The following is a 24,490-nucleotide window of genomic DNA, read 5'->3' on the forward strand; positions in this document are numbered from 1 at the left end:
CTCATTAGACGTGTGTGTGTGTGCGCTCTAAAATGTGGGCCACATAGTGACATTGTGCAGCGTATGTTATCAAGGGAAACGTCAAAAATATCCAAGTAAGTAGGTGCACACTGACACACTTGAAGAAATCTCATCCATCCGTCCATCCATTCATTCGTCCATCCGTTCATCCATCCATCCATCCCGCCTGCAAGAAAAGCGTTAGCTCTCTGGTCATCTCAAGTTCCCAGCTGGCTTTGGGTATTATTGCCAGCAGCGCCTAAATATAACCTCCTCAAAGCCTCCTCGGAGCAGCGAGTACCCCGGGACGACTCGCTAAACAACTTTTTGTCTCGTCTGTCATTTCTTGGACTCATTTTCGACGTAAACGGAGGACTTTATGGAGCTTGGATGAGGTGCCCCAGTGGATTTTGTTCAATGGCTCTTGCACAAATCCAGCGGCCTTTTCTCATAGTCGTCAGTCTGCTTGGTGAGTCCAGAAATCACTCGTGAATATTTGGAGGCCTTTTTGTGGAAAGGAATTAAGGAAATAATGACTATATGACTTCATAAATACGAATACATTCATTTCATTCAAACCATTTTTCTGTTTAAGTGATGATATTTTCAGTACGGCAATACCTTTTTGTAGCGTGCGAGTGTCTGGGCGGCTGCGCCGAGGTGGACTCGTTGACGGAGGCCATACGGGGCCAGGCCTTCATGCTGGGTTGCATTTCCTGCAAGAAACGAGCAGAAGTGGGCGCCGTCGCCACCGTGGACTGGCACTTCAGACCTCAAGGACAGGAAAATTTCACACATGTGAGATCACAGTGAATTTCTAGCTAAATGAATTTTCTGTCAAAGCAAACCTTCGTCAAAAACCCGTGCCGGCTTTCCCTCCAGATCTTCCACTACGAGCACCCGAGTGCCGACGTTGTGGACGAAGCTTTCAGGGGACGTCTGGACTGGCTGGGCACGAGAGGCGAGGACATCCAGGCGGCCACCGTCGCCGTGCGCAACGTCAGCTACGGGGACGCCGGAACGTATCGCTGCACTTTCAGCCGAACGCTTCTGCTGGCGGGCTTTCGGCACCACGTCAGCGTGGAGAAGGAGGTGGAGCTCAGCGTGGTGGACGCCGGTGAGGATCCGCCCCCGTAACCACGCTTCGCTTGATATGAATTACGATAAGTCATTTGAGTTTGCCATCTCCGTTGAAGCCAACCGGGAGCTGGCGGCGGTGGTGTCGGAGATGGTCATGTATGTGCTGATCGTGCTCCTGCAGTTGTGGCTCATCGTGGTGGTGGTCTACTGCTACAAGAAGGTGTCGGACGACATGGACGCCCGCGAGGCACGCAGAGCTCTCAAGGCTCACAAGGAGTATGTTGAATGATCTTTCATAATTCACTAAATGCACCAAGAATGCATCATTTCGGCAGAATTAGTGAATTGTAATTTTACAAAAACTGGAAGTCATTTTCTCTGATTAAATTGAAAATTTTCAAGTACGCATATTTGCTCAGTCATTTAACAAGAATAATTTGTCAGTTGAAATATAAATAAATATTTTAAAATATATTTAAGATCAAATATGCAAAAAAATGAATAAATAAAAATAATTTTGACTGTTTTTTTAGAAATTTTATCAAATTCTTCAACACCACTTTATCATCTGAACTTTTTCTAGAATTGTCGTTAATCTTTTTTTTATTCCCCCTCTCATTTTTATGTGTTGCAGATTGCTGGACTGTGATGGCGTTAAGTTAGATGAACCTAAATAAGTTTTTTATTGGATCAAAAAAGCACTGTGTGAAATATAACAAATGATTTTTCTTGTATGCATCTCATTCCTCATCCAAGTACATGCATAGTGTAGATGTGGAGTGCAAATGGTGCGTTCAAGGACACGTGGAGGTCACAGTGGCACAGTGAAAGCATTGTTCTGCCACTGAGCTGTCATTTCACACAGGTCTTAATCATACGAGGGAATCATTTGCATGGCGGTGTCCTCACATTTTCTTTTCTAGAGTTGAATTCTAACAAATGTTTTCATTAAACGTGTTGACAGCCAGGCATTGGAGGAGCTTTAGGTAGGACCCGGCGAGGGGGTTTGCTTTTTAGGCGGCTGGAACGTTGCGTCTGGGCCATAGTAGGAGGGCAAGCAAAGTCATCACACAGGTAAGCTTTTCTTCCTGATGAATGCTTTATTGCAACTTTGTTATCTCATTGACTTTGGTTTAGATTACAAGGATGTTAGTTTAGGAGATCAACATTTCAAATAAAAGTTTTCTTACCAAAATGGAATTGCTTAAATTTGTGGAAATTCTATCTCTGTAAATTCATGAATCTATTTTCTTATCATATATATATATATATAAGATGATAAACATTCAGAGACCTTTGGGAAAAATCATTTCAATTGAAAGGTTATATATATTTTTTTGTAATAAACCAATTTGATTTGTTGTGGTATATTGTTGAATGGGCTGAGTGGCTATTAAAAATGTCTCTCATTTGAAAAAAGTATGTGTTTTATTTAACGTTTTTTAAATCTAGCCATTGTAATATTGTTGTGATGTTCGTTATGACGATCCGTATATATTAGGGCTGCTGCCATCTCCTTTTAGAATCGATTCGTTAGATTAGGAAAGACTCTCATGACATTTTCTGCCCCAGCCACAATACATACAAACATTTTCCCCAGGATACAAAAACTTGTACTCACTGCTCACCTTGCAGCGGGAGGCGACCATGTCTGACATCAACGGCACTGATTTGAGTTCCCTGCTGCTGTCCTGGTTGCATCAATGCCTCAACAGAACCACTGCGCAATCTCCGCAGAGCCACGCCAGCACGTCCGCCACATTCCAAGGAGTCTTCTACATCCTGCTGGTGTTTGGCATGTTCAGTTTCTTCTCCTTCGCCGTCATGTTTAGTTTCATCCGCTCCAGGAAACTGGAGGGCTCCCAGGACCCGTACCAGCAGTACATAGCCCAAGACTGGAGCCGAAAGCGAACGCCGGTGTCATCGTCGGTGGTCATCTGTAACCCGGCGACAGAGGTGGAAAATCAGCAGTGAACCGCGCTCACAATAAGAAAAATAAGAATGATGCAACAAGAGTCAAGCATTGTTGCTCAATAAACTCAAGGCTTAAAAACACAAAAAGAAGATGAAGTCGAGTTTCGTGCAGTTCATTTGAGCCAACTCTGCATCCACGACAGCAGTCCTCGCTTGACGCCTGCGGACTTGGCAGCGATATAGGCGGCATTGAGCCGCTTCCTCTCCTCCTTCCTCCTCTGTCGTTGTTCAACTCGGCGCCGTCCGGCCGCCTCCTCTGCGCGCCGCACCTCGCGCGCCAGGCTGAAATGTACCATTTGCATGTGGAGCATGGGAACAATCAGGTTGTAGCCGTCCACCTTCTTGTTGAGTTTGGCCAGCTCTTCCTCGGCGTGAACGCACAGCTCCTCCCAGCGGAGGCGCTCTGTCGGGCCGAGGGCTTCGCCCAGCCCGAGCCGTCCGTCTAGCAACTGACCACGGATGCGAGCGGCGGCCTCGCGGATGTCCCGCTGCGTGAGCACCCAAGGTGGCTGGTAGCCGTTGTCCAAGAGGATGCGATTGAGGTTGTGCGTCATGGGGTCGGCGTAGGGGTTGTGTTGGAACTTGTTGAGCGGCTTTCCGGCGCCACTTAAATTGCGGAAGTCCCCCCGGGCCATGGACTCCTGGATTAGATCCTCCACCAGCCGCTCCACCGCTTGAGTGATTTTGATAGTCCTACTGCGCTTCCGCACGTCCCGCTCCACCAGCGCCCCTTCGGCCGCCGCCGCTCTCTCGTGCTCCCTCTGCCGGTAATCGGTAACTTGCTCCACGGCCCTGTCGGCACGGAAATGGCGGTACTGGCGCTCGCGTTGGCTGGGGGTGCCTGAGCCTACACCCTCATAGCTGAGGTAGTGTCTGTGCTGAGGGGCCACACCGGTGGACAGGTCCTCGTCCTCATCCTGCACCGCCTCTCGACGCCGAGCCTCACTGTGGTGAGCCAGCACAGAGCGGTAGGCCTCCTCCACCCGAGTAAAGAGGGCTGCATCAGCGGTGGGCATGCCGGAGTCCGGGTGGTAGAGCTTGGCCAGGCGCAAGTAGGACTCTTTCGCTCGCTCGGGGCTGACGGATTCGTCTGCGGGCAGCTGCAGCAGCCGGTAGCTCTCTCGAAGGGTGCTGCTGATGCGGGCCCTGCTGCTGAAGGTTCGGAGCCAGCAGGACTGGCCAAAGTGAAGCAGTAGGAGAGATCCATGACGGGAAGAGTTGCAGGACACCAGCAGATGAGAACTCATTTCTCACCGCACGCCTGGAAAGGGAAAACACAACAATCAGAGTGTGGCCAAAGCAGAGAACAAGTGATGTTTTTTCTTTCTGCGCAAAAACTATTACTAATACTTAAGACTATTTTAATCTACCAAAGTGAGTTTGGTGTCATCAGAAAGTAGATTTCGTACTCTTTTAGGCTATCATATATGTTTTACAATGTAACAATCTTAATTCTTTGCTAATTTAGCAATTTAAATTGGCAACGTCATAAAAAATACCCGGATATTCCACTTTTCCTAGCTACAAGCTAACGAAGCTAAATAAGCAAGCTAAACCGTCAAACTTCTTCCACTAGATACCACGCAAACGTGCCAATTTAGTCGTTACAAACTATAAAAATGGAATTTACCGACAAATACAAGGTGGAAATCGACTCACCCACTGCCAGTTACGTTTGTTGTTGTTTTATTTCTTCGTTTGCTTGGGGTTTCACTGGCGCTTGTTGAGAAAAGTACATGGGCGACACCTGCTGGGCCGGAGGTCACACAGCAGCCCGGTCGTCTTCACACAAAATACAAAACGACGCGTATGATGACAATTCAAATTTAAGTTGCGTTAAAAATGCTGTATATCTTAAATAAGTTATAAATTAGATGCAATAAATAATGTTATTAGATGCGTGATTAGGTGGTCTATGGTTAGGCTAATGTTAGACATTTGGATCAAAAACACTTTTATGTCCTAAATTTATAACACGTATGAAAAAGGGGGAAAAAAGAATACAGGCAACACCAAGTGGAGCGGGGAGAACGATGCTTTTCACCCTCATGCTCCATTCACTTCACTGGTTCTTTTATATCAAACTAATTATTTTAGGTGCATTACCTGACATGTTTCGGCAGGTTCTTCCAGTGATTAAAAAGGAAAAACAAGATGAAGTTAGTACAACTCATGTTCCATTGATCGAGACAACAGCCAGAAGACACAAGACTAAAAGTTTAATCAAATCTTTCTAAAAAATCCATCCATCCATCTTCTTCCGCTTATCCGGGGTCGGAATGAAATCAACTACAAACTAAAATTAAAGTCAAAGTCAAAGTCTCCTTTATTGTCAATTCCTCCGTATGTCAAGACACACAAAGAGATCGGAATTACGTTTCTCACTATCCCAGGGTGACAAGACAGAGTTCACAACGCACATACAAGTAAACAACACAGGAAAAATAAAACAAGAAGATGAACAATAAGAGTGATAGCACGCTAGCCGCTCCCGATGGACAGCAGAGTCCGGAAAGATGACAGTCAACCAAGTTAACGGAGTTTTTAAAAAACCTATTCTCATATTCTAATCAACATTAAACATTCAAAACTGGTTTAAAAAGAGTTTAAAAATTCAAGTGATTTTAAAATCAATTTCTTGCAATATTTCCTGAGAATATTTCCTGACAGCCCCTCATTACCAGTATTGTATATAAATCCTATCCGCATGTCACTCCCTGTCGAAGAGTCTTTTTCGCCCGTCCTGTTTGGTCCTGCCTGTTTTCCTGTTAGTCCCTGCCTGTTATATGTTGTAATTTTTTTGATCAGTAAAAAATCTTGCTTATCGTTTTCACGCCGTCTAGATGTTCCCACGTCTGATTCCCGTCCTTTTCTGCTGCCCATACGTCGCTATGTTCTCCTGCCTGTTTGTTCCCGTCATGGTGTCTTTTCCCTTCAATAAACCCTGGTCCAAGCTGCAATTAATCGTCCGGCACCATTCCGAACGTGACAAACACACAATGGACTGCATCCTGTTGCCTCCACGAGTGAAAATGAGCCAATTTTGAGGCTGTGGCATGTCCAATAAACTGAGGTTAAAGTTTAAAGCCCATAAAATGGGATGTTCACTTGTTGAGGCTGCGCTTTATCGCCAAGTTACGTCAACAGGGCAATCGAGCTTGCGGAACTTATCAGAAACGAACACTGATCTGTGTATCAAACAACACTAGTTTTAACGTTTTGACTTTGTTTGGTAGTCTTAGTCTCCGGAAAAGGTCGTGCGTAGAAAAAAGTGGAATTCTGTAAATTAGCCCAAGAGTGGACATGGGAGGACAGACATCTACGCTTTTTTCTCCAGGTCCTCCACGAGGAGCAGGTGTTGCTCCTTGAGGATTTCAAAGAAAATGTCCTTGGCACGGATGCCGGACTTGAGAGCCAGCCTGTAGATCTCGATCATCTTTTGCTGGTCGCCCCTTGTATCGCGGATTTTCTCATAGGCCGAATCCTGGATGACTTTCTTCTCCAGCAGACGGTTCAGAATTGGATCGATGTTGGTCACGCGCTCAATCAGGTTTGTCCTGTGCTTGTCCACAAAGTGCTCCTCTGAGGTACAAAACATTGGGAACAAATGTCAGACAATTGGTAGACTCTCACATCATCCAAGCACGGCCAGTGAAAGAAATTTTCAAAGAACCCAAAACACATGATCACAAAGAATACTCAAATAATATTATTACAGACAAATATCTATCTATACAAACGTAAACACATATTCATATAAATGTTGTATATATTAAAAATAAATAAGGAAAAAAATAAGACCAATGAAAGCAAAAATAGTGTGGACATCTTGATATTTACCGCTGGAGCATGTAGTCTCACCCGCAGCGCCAGCGGCTGCAGCGGCTGCTGCGGTTGCTGTTAGAAACAAGAACAATTCAAGTTAAATTCAAATTAAGTTGAAGTTTTTAGGAACAAAAGCAGACAAAACGAATGAAATGAAATAGAAAAAAGACCTACCTTTGCTAGCAGATGACTTTGGGAAATGTTTGGCAATCTGTTGATCTGAAAATATGTCAGATTTGCACTCGTTACACCTCTACTACAGTATATTTAAAAAAAAAAAATCTTCCAGTAGTTCTAAATATCATTAAATATCTATCTATCTATCTATCTATCTATCTATCTATCTATCTATCTATCTATCTATCTATCTATCTATCTATCTATCTATCCCCCCCACCACTCCACACACAATTACACAAAATAAACAAAGAAATAAGAAAAAATACAACAAACTGTACTACCAAACTAATAATACCAAATATTTTAAAAATATTTATATAAAAAAAAATAATAACTATAGTCAAACTCCGTGTGTGCGTGCCAACATTTGTCCTCACACACGCACACACCGACTCAAACGCCGATTATTTACCGAGATTTTTGGCCTCGTCGGCGCACTTAATGGACCAGAGCAATTCGGAGACCACGGCTGGAGTTTTGTCCTCGGTGAAAGCGGAAACCAGTACGTCGGTTACATCCATAAAGTCCTTATCTTGCAACTTGTTTTTCGCCACCCTTATGTCACCGCGGCGGTCCTCCAGAGCCTTAACAAACCTTTTGAAGTTTTCCTTGGACAGGTTTTCCAGCGCGTCCATCACGAGACTCTTTTTAGTGGTCATTATTTTAAATTTTTAGCGGGGAATTAAGTCGAGAAGTTAGTAAACGCGCGAGATGTGAGGTCCGAACGCACTGCTGCTTTACTGTGGGCGGACTTTCGCTTTCGATTTGACTTTTTTCCGGAAATGAACACGCCTAACCTCGACAGCAAACACACGTGGCAAGATATCGTGAATTTTGAGCAAAGCGCTACTCACGACGTGCTGGTGTCCACTTTCACACCACTCTTAGAGTCTCAGAGTCATTACTGTGCAAGAACATCCTGCTCCCTACACTTTTTTTGTCTAAACTGTACTATGTGTCCTCTCTGCACCATTGCAGCCTGGTCATCCTAGAAGAGGGACCCTCCCATCTGTGGTCTCTTCTCAAGGTTTCTCATTTCCCCTAGCTGGAGTTTTGAATTTTTCTTTGCCCTCTTGGGAGTTTAAGATCAGGGGATGTTTGAGAATATCTTCCATTTTTCACATGTCCTGAGTGTTGTTGTTAGTCACCTAAATGTTGAACAGAGGCTGTGATTTACCGAAGTCAAATTCCTTGTTTGGCACGCTCAAACATGGCGAATAAAAAACTCTTGAATCTTGAACTGATTGACTCAAGGCTCACATATTACCGAGGTTGTGTGAACGCAGCACCGCCAACCATGTGACCATTTGAATGAACCGCTGTACTTTAAACTACTTTAAAACTACTTTAAACGAGTTAAAACAACACACACACACACACACACACATATATATATATATGTAGTTTGAAACAAGTGTGACGGTTTCGATACAATCAAACGATAATGATAAAGCAGAAATAGGATTTCCCCCGTCTTATTTACGACTGCACTTCCGGGTTGCAACAGCCACTCGCAAATTTAAAATTCCATGTTTTTAAAAGGTCAAAGCTAGAAAACAAAAAAATATCTTGTGTCATTACACACGGAACTAAATGTTTTGATACAAACAATCATCCAGTTGCCTCTAAAACATTATCTTTCTTAAATGGAACATTTCAGTGGCAATCAGGACAGTCGTTGTTCACGTACGCATTGTAAATTCACACATTTTATTGTTATACAATCGTGCCGCTGACTGGAAACGAGCGAATCATTTGAGTTTATTCATTGGAATTGGACAACAGAGGTAGACCTGAGTTTTGTATACTGTATATAAAAATATAATAAATGCACAAAACTACACTGTATTAACACTATTTACAAGTACTTTTGTTAACAGAAACAACGGTAAAAGCTGTGAACTATTATGGACGTAAAAAGAGCCCAAAAAATGTTTTGTCCTATTGTCGCAACCTTATTTCCAAGATTAAAATAGATTTATTTGTGCACACTTGTGGATTTTCATAATGGTTTTCTCATAAATTGCAATTTGTGTGTAGTATTGCACTGTTTTTTTGAAATTGTTTTGTTTTTTTTTCCTTTATTATTTTAGTTTTCTTTGGATAAGTGTTTTTGTCTTTTTGGTGTGGCCCCAATACTTCTTGTTTAATTGCCATCGTGGGAGATGCCGTGTCACGTTCCTCTTTGTAATGCTTCAAACGCCTCCTTCGCCCTGAGCCTGACATGTAGAACATTTCCACCACAAATTCTCCTCATCTCATGGTGACTTTGCACACAAATGTCACATATTGTGTGCATGATATGACTCACAAGGTTCATAGGTTTTGTTTTTTACTCCCATCGCTCGCTGCTGAAGTCTGACGCGGACGACTCTGTGCTGCTGGAGATGGGCAAAATGTTCAGGCTGCTCAGCACCTCCTGTGCCGTCTTTCCCAGCATGCCCTGCATGTCGCAGACAAAGCGGTACACGTAGCGCTTGCCCGCCGTCTTGTGGATGATGTTCTTGTGGTAGTAGTAGCGAAGGCCCCGGCTCAGCTTCTCGTAGTTCATCTTGGGCTTGTTCTTGCACTGGCCCCAGCGCTTGGCCACCTGCGGAGGGAAAGACAAAGGCCGAGTTCAAGAAATTCAAAATAGCAGGTACTTCCCTAAATGACAAATATTACCTCAGTCGGGTCAGACATCTTAAACTCCCAGCCGTCCCCGGTCCAGGAGATGAAGGTGCGACAGGCGGAATCCAGAAGAAGTTCCAGTAGGAACTGCCACAGCTGGATAGGGCCAGAACCTGACATGTGGCATTATGTTAACATGATAAAAGCGACTCTGTATTTACTTAAAAAATAACAGTACAAACCTGGATAAGCGGACATAGGGGCCACGTGACTGTCCCTCTCGGGCCGCTGGAGGGTTTTGCGCTTGGCCACACGGGGGTAGTAGTGGTCTGACGGCTGAGGGCTTGGATTGGTAGGGGCGGGGCAGACGGAGGGCGTAGGCGGGTGCGGCGGGGGACCGCCAAAGCCAGCCGGGGAGTATTCGGGCCAGAAGCCTCTCTGGCCGTCCGAGTCAGGGTAGAGGTCGGCCGTCTGGCGGCAGTATCCCGACTCGCCGTCTGTGTTTTTGATGCCCGGGAAGGGGCTGTGGCTGCCCTCTGCGGCCGGGCTGAACTGGCCGCTCTGGGGCACCAGGCTCTGGTAGCTCTGATTGGCCCCCGGCTCCTGGTAACCACTCACTTGGTGCTGCTCCACCATCAGCCCGTCTGCCGAAGGGAAACCGAGCTTAGTCACGTGCATAAGATCTTTATACCGTGGCCGCTTTACATCGGAGCATCATTTTAAGGTTGAGTTATAAATTTCTAAAAACACCTTGTGGATAAGAAGTCCACCAGGTGAATTCCTGGAATGAGTCCAAGTTGAAGAGACCGATGTCGCTTGAGTTGACTGCAAAGAAGAAAATAAAGGCGCATGTTTAATGAATTAGGGAGCATTTGAAATCATCAAACAGTATTTTATATCCTATCATTTTTATTGACCTTTCGGCGGCTCCGCATAACTGCTGTCGAGTGAATACTGCGGCTGCTGCGTGGACGCCTTGCTGCTGTCTAACAGAAAAGACACATCTTCACCAGGGTAGTCTGGAGGTTACACACACACACACATGAACACAAATATTAGGCAAGGTTTAGACACCCATAGTGGGAATAAATTTACACATTGTCCATTTTAGTAATTCTTCTCATATGAGACGTGATGTTAAAATACATCAATGCTCCCTAAAATGAAATACTGCCACACCCAAAAAAAAAACTACAGGTAAAAGCAGCGAATTGTTTTGGTGAGGTCACGTCTGGTCTGACGTCAGGACACACAGACGCACACAAAATGGAAGTGCAATAGCTAAAAAATGTCACTAGGTGGTAGTATTGCTCTGTAAACTTTCCATGTACTCAAAAGCCTGAGCGTTTTTTTTAAACTTACTTTTAAAAGTTAAATAATAAAGCTCTTATTCATTCAAAGTATGCTTATGTGCGAGAATATTTATTTTATTTTTACTTTGTTCGACTTTTTTGTTGTATACACATGAGTGTGATCTTAAACATGGCCTGTACAATTCATAAAGATGATTGAATTTAACCGGTATTATTACTGTATTTTATTTTTACCTCCTTACATTTTCAAAGCCATTTTTTTCACTTTATATTATTACACAAAAATGGGTGAACCGAAAATGTCAACGCAACAAACTAGGATGACATTTTAAGTTGGACAATCCCCCCCAAAAAAAATTTGCTCTAACATGACAATTGGCTTTACAATGACTGTTTACAGGACAAATTCCCCAAATTAAAACTCTAACACCACTCAGCAAATTGTTTTGGAGTAAACAACTTGCTTACGTTGTTGTGCTAACAAAAATTGTTGCTGTGAATGTGAATAATTTACATTTTAAAGTCGGAACTCAAATGACTACGGGGGAGGTTCTGCAGCAAAATTACAATGTACCTAATAAAGTGCCCTGTGCACACAACAATACAAGCATCATGAGGGGGGGGGGGGCAACCTGCTGTTCGAGAAATTAGACAAAACACTTATTAGTGGAGCAGGAGGGGTGGGGGGGATGGACATTTGTTTACCATCCAATCAGCGTAGGCTGGCCTTTTTTCTTTTTAGCTCAATGGATGGAGGAAACAGGGGAGGAAGAGCGTGGAGGAAACACCAGCGGAGGGAGTGTGACAGCGTAGTGATGGAGGGAGGGAGGCATGCACTCTAAATCTGTTGGAGAAGGAAGTCTGGAGGAAAGGATTAGCCAGGGGAGGGTATCTTTAACTTGACCACCCTGATTCACACACGCACATCGCCCCCTCCCTCTCTCACATGTGTCAAGGCCTTGTTGCAAAAAAGCTTTGACAGATGTGATGATGATGCCGACGGGGAAACTATTTCCCGCGTCCTCCAAAGCTCACAGGAAGCCGGCTGCATAAACAATTGGCTCTTCATCATCTTTATCCGAATGAAAAGCATCATCATCAAATTTAGAAAAAAAAAAAAAGAAAAACTCACCGAAAGATGCAAAGTCAAACCCTGCCGGCACCTCCTGGGTTCTAAAGTCCTCCCCGTAGAAGCCACCTTGGCACACTTCCATCTAGAAATAGAAAAATATAACTTTTTTTTTTTTTTTGCCTTTGGAAGGACATTTGTGTACAGCAATGACGTCATACCTTTATTTTGGTGTCGGGCTTGATAGCGGAATCCCAGTACATGTTGGTCCGTGTCCCAGTGTGAAGTCAAGTGAAGCGAAAGCTCCTCTGTGATGGGACGGCTCCGTTATAAGAGCAAAGAGGAGGGAGGGAGGGAGGGAGGGAGGGAGAGAGAGATGGAGGGGCAGGCCGAGTCGTGACCAACACAGTAGTGACGTCACAGACAATCACCACCCCAAACCCCCACTCAGAGCACCCAAAATTTTCATTCATAAACACCTATTAAAGTACACTCCAAAAAGAGAATTTCTAGCTGTTACTTAACTGTCATTGCTATCGGAAGTGTGAAAGAAACACACTTGTGTTTAACTGACTGATTAAATATTACGTATACCTTCTACCAATAGATATTTTATGAGTGGAAAACTCAATATATTTCTTTTCTTTTAAGTTGGGTAAGACATTTTCATGGTTAGGACATAAATGTAATTATTTGTGTTCGGTCAATCACTCAACGGTGTTTACATGAAGGAAACTACATGGATTTGGCATATTTACAATGATGATGATGATCATGATGATCGATTATTAATTGTAATTCAATCAGATGTATTTTTTAGTTTGACACGGGGATTACATTATAAATAAAATTTATTACCCATGCAAAAACAACGCTGTATGATGCAATAAAACACCACAAGCTAGCTGACAAAAAAGTAGGGAACATTACGGAAATTAAAACAAAAAACAAAAATGGAGTGATGAACAAATCAAACACGCTGTTTTTTTGTGATAACGGTCGAAAAAGAATCTATAAAAGCCAATGGGTTTATAAAAATATATATTTTGCTGTTTTCAATTGTTCAGATAAACAAACTTCTTTTCGACGTTTGAGTAACAGAATGTTATTGTGACGAATCAACACATTCATATGATCATTTATAGACAAAAATTGTTTTTCTCTCACTAGCTGCAACGAACGAGCAATAAGTGCGCTAATAGCGGATAACGCAACTTGGCCACACAAAAAACACACGCGATATCGCTCATAATAAAGGTTTTTTTTTATTTTAAAGATGCTTTTGGTTTGTTAAAAATCGGAACTGCCCCAAAATAAGTATTTGAAGCGAAATGCGTCATTTCTGTTGCATTTCTCGCTTCTTCATAATGACGTGGAGGCAGAGAACTACCCCCAAAAAAATGGGACGAGAAAAATCAGTGTGTATCTTTAGGAGGCATTTCGCTGGAACAATGGCCAGTTAAAGACGCGCACACACACGCGCGCGCACACACACATAAACACATGCACGCAGGCTGGTTGATGAAGAAAGTCTTGAAATCTCAGCATGAGTGGTGGCTGCAGATAAGGAAGGCCTCCCTCCAGAGCCTTATGTAAACAAACACTACTCGGCTATTCTCTCACACAAACACCCAACACGCACGCGCGCACACACACACACACACACACACACACACTGCATCTGGAAAAGTGGGCACTCGGGTGAAATCGTGCGCGTCGCTGAGTCGTGATTGGGGAGCCCCACCTCGGCCTGGCTGGCTAAGGTTACACAGGAGGCGGGCTGATTAACTGCCGGCAACGAGCAGTTTAGGAATCTCAACACAGCACCGGCACAGACCCAACCGAGGGAGTTTAGGGACCGTTCTTTCCCGTAAAATTAATAATGATTAATAATTCCTCTCGTTGTGGGATCTGTGTTTGTAAATGATGCGACGGAGTTGGTTTATAATACACAGTATGACACGACGCTACTTTTTAACATCAAGTGTTACCAGGGGCAGAGCTAGGTGGTGGCCAATGATGGCCATGGCCACCCCCATCTCGGAGAAAATGTTGATACCTGATAATTTCCTGCCGTTTTCGCACGGATGCAATTTTTTTCAGATCGCGCGATGCTTTATTACGGCTCTCATGTGAAACACTCGCCGCATTTCTGTACGCGTGTGAACTTGGCTGGAGACGGACAGACAGACAGAGTGAGTCAGTGGAGTGGAGAGGATCACAAAGCTAAAGAAGTTGCCAGGGAATGTTCCTTCATTGTGTCTGACAGGAAAGCTGGGATCAACACAAGGCAACAAAAGGCATCACCTGGAAAATGACGCCGCACGTAAACATCCAAGCAACTATTCTGGGAACACTCAAGACATATTTTAGTGTGACAAGTCACTTGTGTGCTTTGAAATGTTGCCAGAAATTCAGGTTACTTACCTATCAAAGTTGGGCACACAAGTCTTATTTTCCCGACAATACAAGATGACCTTGAATGAAAGTAGATACATTCAGCCAGTCATTAAAATCTTGTTTAATTAAAAAAATAATTGTATTATTTGTTTTTTTTAAAAGCTGGAAACTCCACCCACTTCCAACCATATCAACTGGCGGCCATTTTGCCTAATGGCGGCTCACCTGTTTTCCGGGTTTGGTCATGTGACATTCGCAAATTGAGCAGGATTGGTCGTAACCTGAGGTTTACGCAACTGTGACGTCATTTTTAGTCGGAAGCATACTGGGCGCCCGTTGATATGGATGAAAACAGGTAGATTCATCAATAATGTTTCACAACTACATCCAATTTCTTTTCTTTGACTTTTTTGTTTTGGGTTTGAAAAAAATTGGACCGACCCAGGAAGTTGAGGTCAAATTGATCAAGCAGCCTGGGTTGATCTAAATTTGAACCCAAACTCAGCACATCATATCTACCATTTGGATGAAGTGTCATTCAATTATTTCCAATTCTCCTTGCTCACAGAGCGATCATAACTAATCTTCGATGTAAACTGAGATCACGTGGCTCCTTGCCCTGAAAAATTGTTGTTTGAACGCAAGGGTGACTTCACTTCCCACTTTACAGAAAGAGAGCGAGCAAGAGAGAGAAAGCTTGCCATCCGGTTTATGGTGCGCGAGCAGAAAAAAAAAAAAAAAAGAGCACCACAATGGTTTGCGCCATCGAGTCAATGCACCTCAGCGTCAATTGAAGCCCGCAAATAATTGAGCAGCTAAAAAAGAAAAGCACGAGAAAGAGACGCGTTCAATGAGCAAGCCGCTTCGAATATGGACTGCACCATAAAGGTAAGGACGTGCGTTGAAGTTGTCGTGGACTTTCCACGCGCACGACCCGAAGCCTTCTTCCACCCACACCGCGAGTGAGAGAGTCCTCTGCACTCTTTCCTTCTTGTACAAAATTTCCTCTTCCTTCCCGTTCGTGGTTGTATGTCGGCGCTAGAAAAACACAACTTAACCGCCGCATCTCTTGCTTTCCCTCCACGCTCGTCATCAAAAGGGACACTAATTAGCGTGCGCACCCAAAAAACAACACCCCATTTTTTCCCCCTATAGTCTTCTCGTTCTCAGCGGGCCGTTATTTATCTCATCACTTTTGTTGTTCTTTATACTACACCGCCGCAACCGAACCGAACCGGCACGGACACGACGCGTGGATTTTCATTTTTTTAATTTTTTTGTACCAAAGAGGTTACGAGCGCAATTTAGCGAGAAGCGTCGAAGCTGTGCGCAACAATGGAGCGGCAGGTGTCCCTCAGGGCATCGTGGATGGCCACTGGGAGACCAAATACGTGCAAAAGCGGTATTTTATTTCTGTTGATCCTCTTATTTCATTATGTTACGACTGTTTTGACTTTTTGATTCGAACGAGAGTTTAAAAGCAGTCTAAAAAGTGCCGATTTTACATCGCTAACAAAAAACATTTGATAAATGTGTATTTTTGAAACGCCTCCTCTAAAACAACACTTAATAATTCTATATTTAATTTATTCTAAACGGTCTTTGGCTTTACAAAAAAAAGGCCTCTGTATAGATTGAGGAAGTCCTATTTGAGATATTTTCAAAATAAAGGCGTGTCTCGCGTGATGACGATGTGACGATTATTATATTGTATATTAACGAATTGGACAGTGAAAAAACAGTGTTTTAATTGGAATGGGTTTTCATGTTTAAAAAAAAAAAAGTGTCACATGCACATTCTTTCGCACACAATGGCCTGCGCAAAGTTTTCTCTCGCGTCGATTGTGTGTGTGTGCGTGCGTGTGTTTGGTGGGGTTTATTTTAAGTCTAATTTATAGCTGCAAACGGGAGCGCTCGTCAGGTGTCGTTATCTCAACTCAGCAGGCTTCCTGTCTCAAACCTCAGACTTTCCGCACATATTTCCGGCTGCCTGGACTATAGAGACACAGAGTTTAAAACATTTTCAAAGTATAAAAATGACGGGGGAAAATAAAAAGCTTTGGTCGATGACTGGAGAGAACTTTTAGCAAAGGGAGAAAAACACACAGTTTGCAAAATCAGCTCAAGTTAACTTTTACTTCTGCTTTTTTTTTTTGGGCCTCAGACACAGTCGTAACCTTTGCACAACTTTGTCAGAGAACTCATACTGCTTGCAGAAAAAAAAAATCACCTCAATAAATGGATAGCATGGCTTCGTTTAAAACCACAAAAGGATGTGGATTTTGTTGTTTCAAATAATAGGGTGAAATTAAAAGAGGCTCCTTAAAACATTATGGTCAAAAGCTTTAGTATTTAACAAACAAAAAGTGATCTGTCTTTAAATTCAATTCTTCATTTCCTCAAAAACCTCTCCCCAAATCCAAGTGACAAAAAAATACAAATCTGATACAGTGATATTTCCACCATTTTGTGAATAAAAAAAAATATATATTATTTAACAAAACATGTTTGTTGTAAAATCATGACTTACACGGCGGCTATAACATTTTGGATTGTTTTTTGTAAAATTTTCTGTTAGAAAACAATTGGCTTTCTTTGGAACTAAAATATTTTGGCCTAGTTTAGTGAACGTATCATGATAATCTTTAAAGTTTATACCTTGCAAAAAAAATCCCACTGGTAAAATAAGTTTTTATTCTCTTAACATTTTGACAATCTTTGTTAAAAAATTTAAAAAATCTAACAATCACATTTTTATTCCTGTTAAAAAAAATCAAAGTTCATAATACGTCGCAATTATACATTTTACTGTCAAAAAAATAAAACTAATTTTGTAATTTTTTAACTTGACTAACAATTATGTCCACTTTTGTAAGGTTTTGACTTATTCTCATGTCAAATGACTTGAAAACAAGTTTTAAAATAAAATTAGAGCATTTTTCACGAAATGTCCAACATTATTTTCAGAAAATAATTTTTCTGATTAAAAAAAATGTCCTCATAATATTACACTAGTTTGTTTTTTTACCCAAGGTAAAAACTTTACTCCTGTCAAATCATCTTTTGCAAAAGTGTATTCTATACCTGTGTGTTGCCTATCGGTCACATGTTGCTGCTGAGTATAAACAAGACAGCCATTTTCCTTGGGAGGCAGTTATCAGATGCCGGAAAGGCGGAACAGGGGTGCGAAGTTTAACACCTGACAATCACATCTCCCACCTTCTCGTGTCAAAAGCAATCGATGCTCTCAACAACTTACAACAATCGGATTGATTTGGGCCACCAAGATTGATTTTTGGGCCTTGAGCGGCGCTTGGGTTTTGGGCAAGACGGTGGTTGGGTGTGATGCAATATGTAGCTGGTGACTTGTGTGGAAGTTGCTCTCTCTTACAACAACACACAACGCTCGTTGCAGCTTTTCAGGGCTGAAAAAGGCGGCGCCAGCTCTGCTTCGTCTCCAAGAGGCCGTTGCATTAGCGGTGCTTTTTGTGCTTTGTGGTTAGCCAGCGAGTGATCGAAAAACAACTGCTGCGCTCTCTACTCTTGAGGATTGGTGGTATCGAATGCAGGCTGTTTGGTGCCAGTTTCGGGCCCTTTTTTCACTTCTGCACACTAATATTTGACTCAAGTTGTCACAGTGCTCCATGCCCTAGTACATTAAGCAGAATCGGCTAACAGGCTACAAGCTAACCAAGTAATAACTCATTGGCAACTGTTCCATAGTGTTTTTACTGATTGTCACAAAAGAAGGCGTTAATAGTGGCCCCGACAAAGCTACAAGACGAGCAAAGTCAACAACAACAATGGTTTGGCTGTGGGATGACCTTGCCTCTCCCCTACCACCACCACCCTTGACCACAGGGTGTTTTGCAGATTTCAAATGACCCACATCTTTTCAACTTCCTCTCCGTGGGCCCGTGCCAAAAGGTTCTACTGCACATGGCGGCCGGGTTTCCTGTCGGCCGCTGAAAAAGCACACCGCTGACGTGCGAGGCCCAAAAGACAATGCTGGGCTCCTCTAAACAAACATGCTTCTCAGGCTCCGGACGTCGTAGTTGTTGTGGTCTACGCGCAGGCGCATCAACGCATCTTGCCATCTTGAAGCTCACGCAGAAGCTCTGAAAGCTTCGTTGGACCCCACCTACTCGCATTGCAAACCCAACCCTCCGACTCGCTCGCGCTGCGGTCAAAGACCACTGATGCTTTCCAAAGACTTGTCATCTCACATTTCAGTATTTGCATTGACACCTCAGCATATCCTTTCTGACAGTAATTGAGTAGGAAATCAACAAAATAGTTTTTTTTTGGGTGAACTGTCATTTTGCTATGTTACGGTTCTTGCCACCTATCCGTTTGGGTATAGGTGGTGAAAAACTGGCGTAACCAAAGAAACAACAACAACAAATGAACCACTGAGCATTTTACCAATGGCGATAATTAAGGTAACCAGGAAGTGTGTTAAAATAGCCACGCACTGACCACACTGACTGTGTTGCACAGGAAGCGCTGTCTGTGGTGAGCGAGGACCAGCCCATATACGAGCCGCCCTACACCACCACCATGCACATGAAGACTGAGATGACGTCGCCGTGCGGGTTCAAGCAGAGCCCCGAGCCCGCCGAACCCGACTGGCCGGCCGCCGCCGCCACGGCACAGAAGAGAAGCGAGCATGTCAACGGAACTAAGTGAGTCAGGGCGGAATCAAAATCCCTTTGTAGCTGAACTTAATAAAAAAAAATGATACTAACCATGAATAATGAGTCTTTAAAATGACCTGCTTCAATAAAAATAACAATTCATTTGTGCTCAATGGTCCCTCGGTAGCCACGAGTCCCCGGTGGACTGCAGCGTGACAAAGCGCTCCCGCCACATGAGCAACGACGGCGTGCCCATGCCGTACCAGCCCTCGTACCCGGAAGCCCGCGTCAGCCCGCCCAACGTCACCCCGCCCAGCATTACCGCCACGGAGGAGAAGCGCGTCATCGTACCGGCAGGTGAGCATTGGACCCGTCCGCTCACTCCACAATCATTTCTATCGGAACCTTTTGCTACAACTTGAATTGGACCATGCCAAGTTGGGTGACGGCGAGCCTTTATCATGAGTCAGTCGGACTTTTCCCCCATACAAGTCACGGAGGGATCAGATGAGACTCACCGAGGAGTCAGTCACTGCGTCATAATGTGTGGATATTGCCACACGGCATTGTGAGTGGAAACAATTGGCAAGCGCTAAAATACATGCGAGGACGCCGTCGGCAGCCGTCGGCAGCCAGCGCACCGTTACGGGCAACTCAAAGGTGCGCTCATTGTTTTGTTCCTGGAAATGACTCAACCCTTCCTGCCGTGACACATTTTTGGACTGGACATCAAGATATTCAAAATTTGTAATCAAAGTCCTCAAGGTCAAATCATTTCAAGCGATTCAACAGCGGTTACTCAATTTGAATCAACGATAACAGCCATGGACAAATACATTAACGCGAGACTTCCCACTCTCTTCCCAATATCAGATCCCGAGGTGTGGACACAGGACCATGTGCGTCAGTGGTTGGACTGGGCCATCAAAGAGTACGTCCTAGAGGAAGTGGACGTCATGCTCTTCCAAGCGCTGGACGGCAAGGCCTTGTGCAAGCTGACCAAAGAGGACATGATGCACCTCACGTCCGCCTATAACGCTGACATCCTGCTCTCGCACCTCAATTACCTCCGGCAGAGTAAGGCCACGCCCTTTTCCTGCCTCGGGCTATTTTTAAGTTGGATGACCAAATATATTCGCGGATCCAAAGTATAGGGTGATATTATTGCATACTGGTAATTCACTCTAGTCTTGGTCTTTCCCGCCAGGTAGTCCAACTTTCTCGTACTCCACGACCGTCTCCACCAACACGCCGCCGCCGCCGCCGCCGCAACCGGCACCGCAGCCTCGACTTCAGGTCAAAGCTGGTGAGACTTGTTTTTATTTGCCAACAACAGTTTGCAAATCTCCATCGACCTACTGAGAAGTCCCCAAAACATGACACGGACTCACCATTGAGTCCACAAGCCAACAATCGACATCAAACTGGTAATCAGCCCACGGCTAGTCTCATTTAAACTAGGTTCCATCGGCTCTCTGTCGAAAATGCCTGGATCGATTTTATATTGCCTCATGAGCCCAAACTTAAGCGTGGTGCTCTTCAATTCTCGTTCCCCAAATTAAAGTCCCACCCTGACCAAGGAGAGGTTCTGCTTGTATCGTCCGACCATGATGACCAAATTCTCAGCTTATCGCAACCAAACAAGAGAGCGGGAACGAGCCAGGCTTCAAGAAACAATGCGCCGAGAGTTCAGAGCCGTGTTACATCGTTTCACCAGTGGAAGGAGGTTCCTTGGCACAACACTGGGCCCCGACTGATGAATCCCAAACTCAACAGGCCGTTTCAGGCAGGAAGCAGCTGCAATGGCACAGGAAGTAGGGGTGAGGGGGGGGAGGCTGGCTGTAGGTCGCACTGCTGGGACACAACTCACAATCTGGTGGAGACAGAGATGGCTTAAACAAAAGAAAGCTCACCCAAGAAACTACGGGGTCATCTCCAGACCTTCTGACTTCTTATCGTCCCGTTGGCCCATTTACGGACTTCCTTCCCGCCCAAGCTTCAATGGCCACTTCAAATGATTTTGCTGATGCTCTGCAAGCGCACGCCTGGTCCCGTCCGCCGTACTCATCAGTCTCATTGTTCTGTTGTGCGCAGAAAGCAGTTTTGATGAGATTGGCCGCAGGAACAGCTGGAGTACAAACGGCATGACGGTAGTGGCCAAAGGTAAGAAATCAACGTATGGACATGATTCATTCCAACATGTCAAAACGTCTTCCTTCTTGGTAGGCACCACCATGGAGCATCAACACAGCAGAGTGACAGAACCAGTAACAAGAATCGGCCAAGGTTTGATTCATTAAAGTCCCAATGATTGTCACACACACAACTGGGTGCGGTGAAATTTGTCTCTGCATTTAACCCATCCCCGAAGGGAGCAGTGGGCAGCAGCGGTGCCGCGCCCGGTAATCATTTGGTGATCTAACCCCCCAATTCCAACCCTTAATGCTGAGTGCCAAGCAGGGAGGCAATGGGTCCCATTTTTATAGTCTTTGGTATGACCCGGCCAGGGTTTGAACCCACGACCTTCCAATCTCAGGGCGGACACTGTACTACTAGGCCACTGAGCTGAAAGTCCTTTAGTGATCGAAGGCCCCATTCAACCCCTTACACTGAGTGCCAAGCAGGGAAGAAATGGGTACCATTTTTAAAGTCTCCGGTATGACCCGGCCGGGGTTTGAACCCACGACCTCCCACTCTCAGGGCGGGCACTCTCCTCTTAGGCCACTGAGCTGGTAAGCATGGAAAACATACTGAAAATAACACATCATGAAGTGCAGCTAATGCTAAGGCCATGAAATTATCTGGCCAGAAAAATGGACACCACGCTAATGGTAATAGGCCGATTTGAAACAAATAAATAAAAATAGAGGCTGGTGACCCATTAAGTGACACTTGCTCTAACATTAAAAGTCATAAAAACACCCACGCGCTTGTTCCAATTAGCAAATTAACATTTGTATAGCCACAGAAAAGTTGAGAAAGCAACACTACTCACATTGTGAGTGACGTAAGCTGCAATGCTGCCACCTAGCGATGCGACCCAATATTGCGTTTAATGGGTGTGCAGTGTAGATAATTGTATTTATCGATTAGTAGCGTCATTTATTGTTTCGTGTATGTTCAACTGAGAGGCAAGATGGTTTTTGTTTAGTTAGTGAAATGGCCCTGCTTCCTTCCCTGCCACCTGTAATGTCTTCTTGTTACTCTTTCCAGACCCCTATCAGACATTAGGGCCCATTAGCAGCCGTCTAGCAAACCCAGGTAAGGAAACTATCGTAGAATAAGTGGAACAAAACAAATGGGGCCTTTGCACTGTCTGTGATGGCATTGCAAGAAAAAAGAAAAAAAAATGAGAGCCTGGCATAAACGTTACAGACGTCTGTGACCTTTTGCCTTGCTCTTTTCCTCACAGAAGGCCAAGCCGCCCGCTCGTCCAAGAACCGAACAGGCAGGCACAGTTCGCACAAGCTGCCTGACCTCAGCGCCCAAAGGCCTGTGGGTAAGGTCACTGTCCAAAAATACATTAAACAGTGAAAAGGTCCCATTTGTCAATTTAAATACAGGGAAAGTAATAATATCATGTGCATCTGTTTTCCACTCAACCCACTTTTTATGGCAAACGCTTAAAATGACGACACCATTTAGCCGCTTCCAAAATGTCGACATCAAACTAAAATGGCCGACTTAGCGTTAAATTTTCTGCATAGGTCCTTGAGACTTCATCGTGCGTCCTGTGACGAAAAGACATGTCCACTAATTTCCTGTCCAGCATTGACACCGATATCACAGGCTGATTATTTTTTTTTGTACGTTTGGATCTTAAACGGCTGCTTCAAAACAAAATGTCTGACTTCCTGTAAATTTTTGCACGAGTCCTTGAGACTTTTTCATGCTTCCTGCCACGATAGATGTGTCCACCCAGTTTCATGACTTGATACTGAGACACAACTTCTGGACAGGTTCAGGGCAGATTCAGCTGTGGCAGTTCCTGCTGGAGCTGCTGTCGGACAGCAACAACGCCAGCATCATCACCTGGGAGGGCACCAACGGCGAGTTCAAGATGACCGACCCCGACGAGGTGGCCAAGCGTTGGGGCGAACGCAAGAGCAAGCCCAACATGAACTACGACAAGCTGAGCCGGGCCCTGCGCTACTACTACGACAAGAACATCATGACCAAGGTGCACGGCAAGCGCTACGCCTACAAGTTTGACTTCCAAGGCATCTCGCAGACGCACCAGAACCACCAGGCGGCCGACAGCGGCGGCGGCGGCATGGTCAAGTACCAGACGGAGATGTCCTACGTGCAGCCTTATCACAGCCACCAGCCCAAAATGAACTTCATGACGGGCCATCCGCCGCCGCCCATGCCCGTCTCGCCAGGGAACTTTTTCGGCCCGCCGTCCACATATTGGAACTCGCCCAGCAGCCCCATCTACCCCGGGGCGGCCATGAACAGACATCCCGCCACCCATTCCCACCTGAGCTCATATTACTGAGCGCACACACACGTTCCAAAAAGGGGAAGATGAGTTTTGTTCTAAAACGGGCATTCTTGCTGGAAAGTAGGTTGGACGGACGGACGGATGGACACGAGGGACAAACGGACGCCTGTATACTCTTCCTGGGATATTATGAATATACTGATGACACGCTGTATTTACTGTATTCAATTATGGAACCAAGTTTCTCTTCTCTGAGAAGAGCGGATAGAAAAAGTCAACACATCCAAAGCAAGCGAGATCATTCATTTCAAAAGTTTTTCCACCCTTTTTTTTTAGTTTGTTAAAAAAAGGGAAGTAAAAATGAACTACTGATCTGATGTACCTCTGAAAAGTACTACGTGGATGAGGTGAGGATTAATCACATTCAAGTTAAATAGGAGTGCCACCAAGTGCCTCCGATTAACACCAAATGAATTTTAGCTTTCTCTACAGACACGCATTTATTTACTTTCTGATAAAAGGCACAAAAGGAAACAACTATTAAAACTAATGAATTTAATTTGTTGTTGATCAGGGGCACCTTAAATTGTGACAGGTCCCATTTAATATGTGACTAGTTATTACTTAAGACAACCACGTCCCAGGTAGAAGAGGGTGTGCACACTTGTGCAACTGCATTATATCAGCTGTAGATTTTTGCTTCCCCTAAGATATTTTTGTCAATCAGGTTTTATAGGTCATCCATCTAGGTCTCATCTTTTTTTCTTTTTTTTTCACAAATGAAACTGGCTTTGAACAGGGGTGTGTAGACTTTTTAAATCCACTGCAAAGAACTTGTTTGATAGCTGGCGGCGGAAACTTGACTTGCAAGACTTTGTAAAAGAAATTGTACAGAATCTTCCGTTATGTAGCAAGGCGTCATTTACTCATGTTAATAAATGTTCCCTGTAGCTAACAA

The 24,490-nt window shown here is 44.3% G+C and overlaps 5 protein-coding genes across 9 annotated transcripts; 2 read left to right on the forward strand and 3 right to left on the reverse strand.

Annotated features, from left to right (window-relative positions):
* Positions 1-285: 285 nt before the first annotated feature.
* LOC148391578 (sodium channel regulatory subunit beta-1) lies at positions 286-2,374 on the forward strand. Its single transcript, XM_088386632.1, has 5 exons — positions 286-469; positions 632-798; positions 883-1,117; positions 1,197-1,356; positions 1,715-2,374. Exons 1-5 carry the CDS (start codon positions 391-393, stop codon positions 1,755-1,757), a joined length of 684 nt encoding a protein of 227 aa, XP_088242758.1. The 5' UTR covers positions 286-390; the 3' UTR covers positions 1,758-2,374.
* On the reverse strand, positions 2,156-4,801 carry dnajc28 (DnaJ (Hsp40) homolog, subfamily C, member 28). Of its 2 annotated transcripts, none has more exons than XM_088386630.1 (2): positions 4,714-4,801; positions 2,156-4,315 (listed from the first exon to the last, which is right to left on the reverse strand). In XM_088386630.1, the coding sequence occupies exon 2, from the start codon at positions 4,299-4,301 to the stop codon at positions 3,168-3,170; it is 1,134 nt and encodes a 377-aa protein (XP_088242756.1). In that variant the 5' UTR covers positions 4,302-4,315; positions 4,714-4,801; the 3' UTR covers positions 2,156-3,167. The 2 variants fall into 2 exon arrangements, with proteins under 2 accessions (XP_088242756.1, XP_088242757.1); XM_088386631.1 differs by lacking the exon at positions 4,714-4,801 and adding an exon at positions 4,685-4,713.
* A 555-nt stretch (positions 4,802-5,356) lies between these two features.
* On the reverse strand, positions 5,357-7,835 carry pycard (PYD and CARD domain containing). Its single transcript, XM_088388105.1, has 4 exons — positions 7,472-7,835; positions 7,054-7,098; positions 6,895-6,951; positions 5,357-6,636 (listed from the first exon to the last, which is right to left on the reverse strand). Exons 1-4 carry the CDS (start codon positions 7,716-7,718, stop codon positions 6,374-6,376), a joined length of 612 nt encoding a protein of 203 aa, XP_088244231.1. The 5' UTR covers positions 7,719-7,835; the 3' UTR covers positions 5,357-6,373.
* Positions 7,836-8,446: 611 nt separating this feature from the next.
* etsrp (ETS1-related protein) lies at positions 8,447-14,665 on the reverse strand. 2 transcript variants are annotated; one of them, XM_088387109.1, is made up of 8 exons: positions 14,479-14,665; positions 12,273-12,359; positions 12,115-12,196; positions 10,587-10,655; positions 10,420-10,494; positions 9,912-10,313; positions 9,724-9,842; positions 8,447-9,649 (listed from the first exon to the last, which is right to left on the reverse strand). In XM_088387109.1, exons 2-8 carry the CDS (start codon positions 12,312-12,314, stop codon positions 9,392-9,394), a joined length of 1,047 nt encoding a protein of 348 aa, XP_088243235.1. In that variant the 5' UTR covers positions 12,315-12,359; positions 14,479-14,665; the 3' UTR covers positions 8,447-9,391. The 2 variants fall into 2 exon arrangements, with proteins under 2 accessions (XP_088243235.1, XP_088243234.1); XM_088387108.1 differs by having other exon boundaries at positions 10,587-10,688.
* A 456-nt stretch (positions 14,666-15,121) lies between these two features.
* On the forward strand, positions 15,122-24,490 carry fli1rs (Fli-1 proto-oncogene, ETS transcription factor-related sequence). Of its 3 annotated transcripts, XM_088387105.1 has the most exons (10): positions 15,122-15,339; positions 18,952-19,136; positions 19,276-19,445; positions 19,962-20,165; positions 20,296-20,394; positions 21,183-21,251; positions 21,315-21,374; positions 22,302-22,349; positions 22,501-22,587; positions 23,048-24,490. In XM_088387105.1, the coding sequence occupies exons 1-10, from the start codon at positions 15,322-15,324 to the stop codon at positions 23,584-23,586; spliced, it is 1,479 nt and encodes a 492-aa protein (XP_088243231.1). In that variant the 5' UTR covers positions 15,122-15,321; the 3' UTR covers positions 23,587-24,490. The 3 variants fall into 3 exon arrangements, with proteins under 3 accessions (XP_088243231.1, XP_088243232.1, XP_088243233.1); XM_088387106.1 differs by lacking the exon at positions 22,501-22,587 and having other exon boundaries at positions 15,123-15,339; XM_088387107.1 differs by lacking the exons at positions 22,302-22,349; positions 22,501-22,587 and having other exon boundaries at positions 15,123-15,339.

Source organism: Syngnathus floridae, chromosome 10 (assembly GCF_059516105.1).
Source record: "Syngnathus floridae isolate MCC-2025c chromosome 10, RoL_Sflo_1.0, whole genome shotgun sequence".
Classification (NCBI taxonomy): domain Eukaryota; kingdom Metazoa; phylum Chordata; class Actinopteri; order Syngnathiformes; family Syngnathidae; genus Syngnathus; species Syngnathus floridae.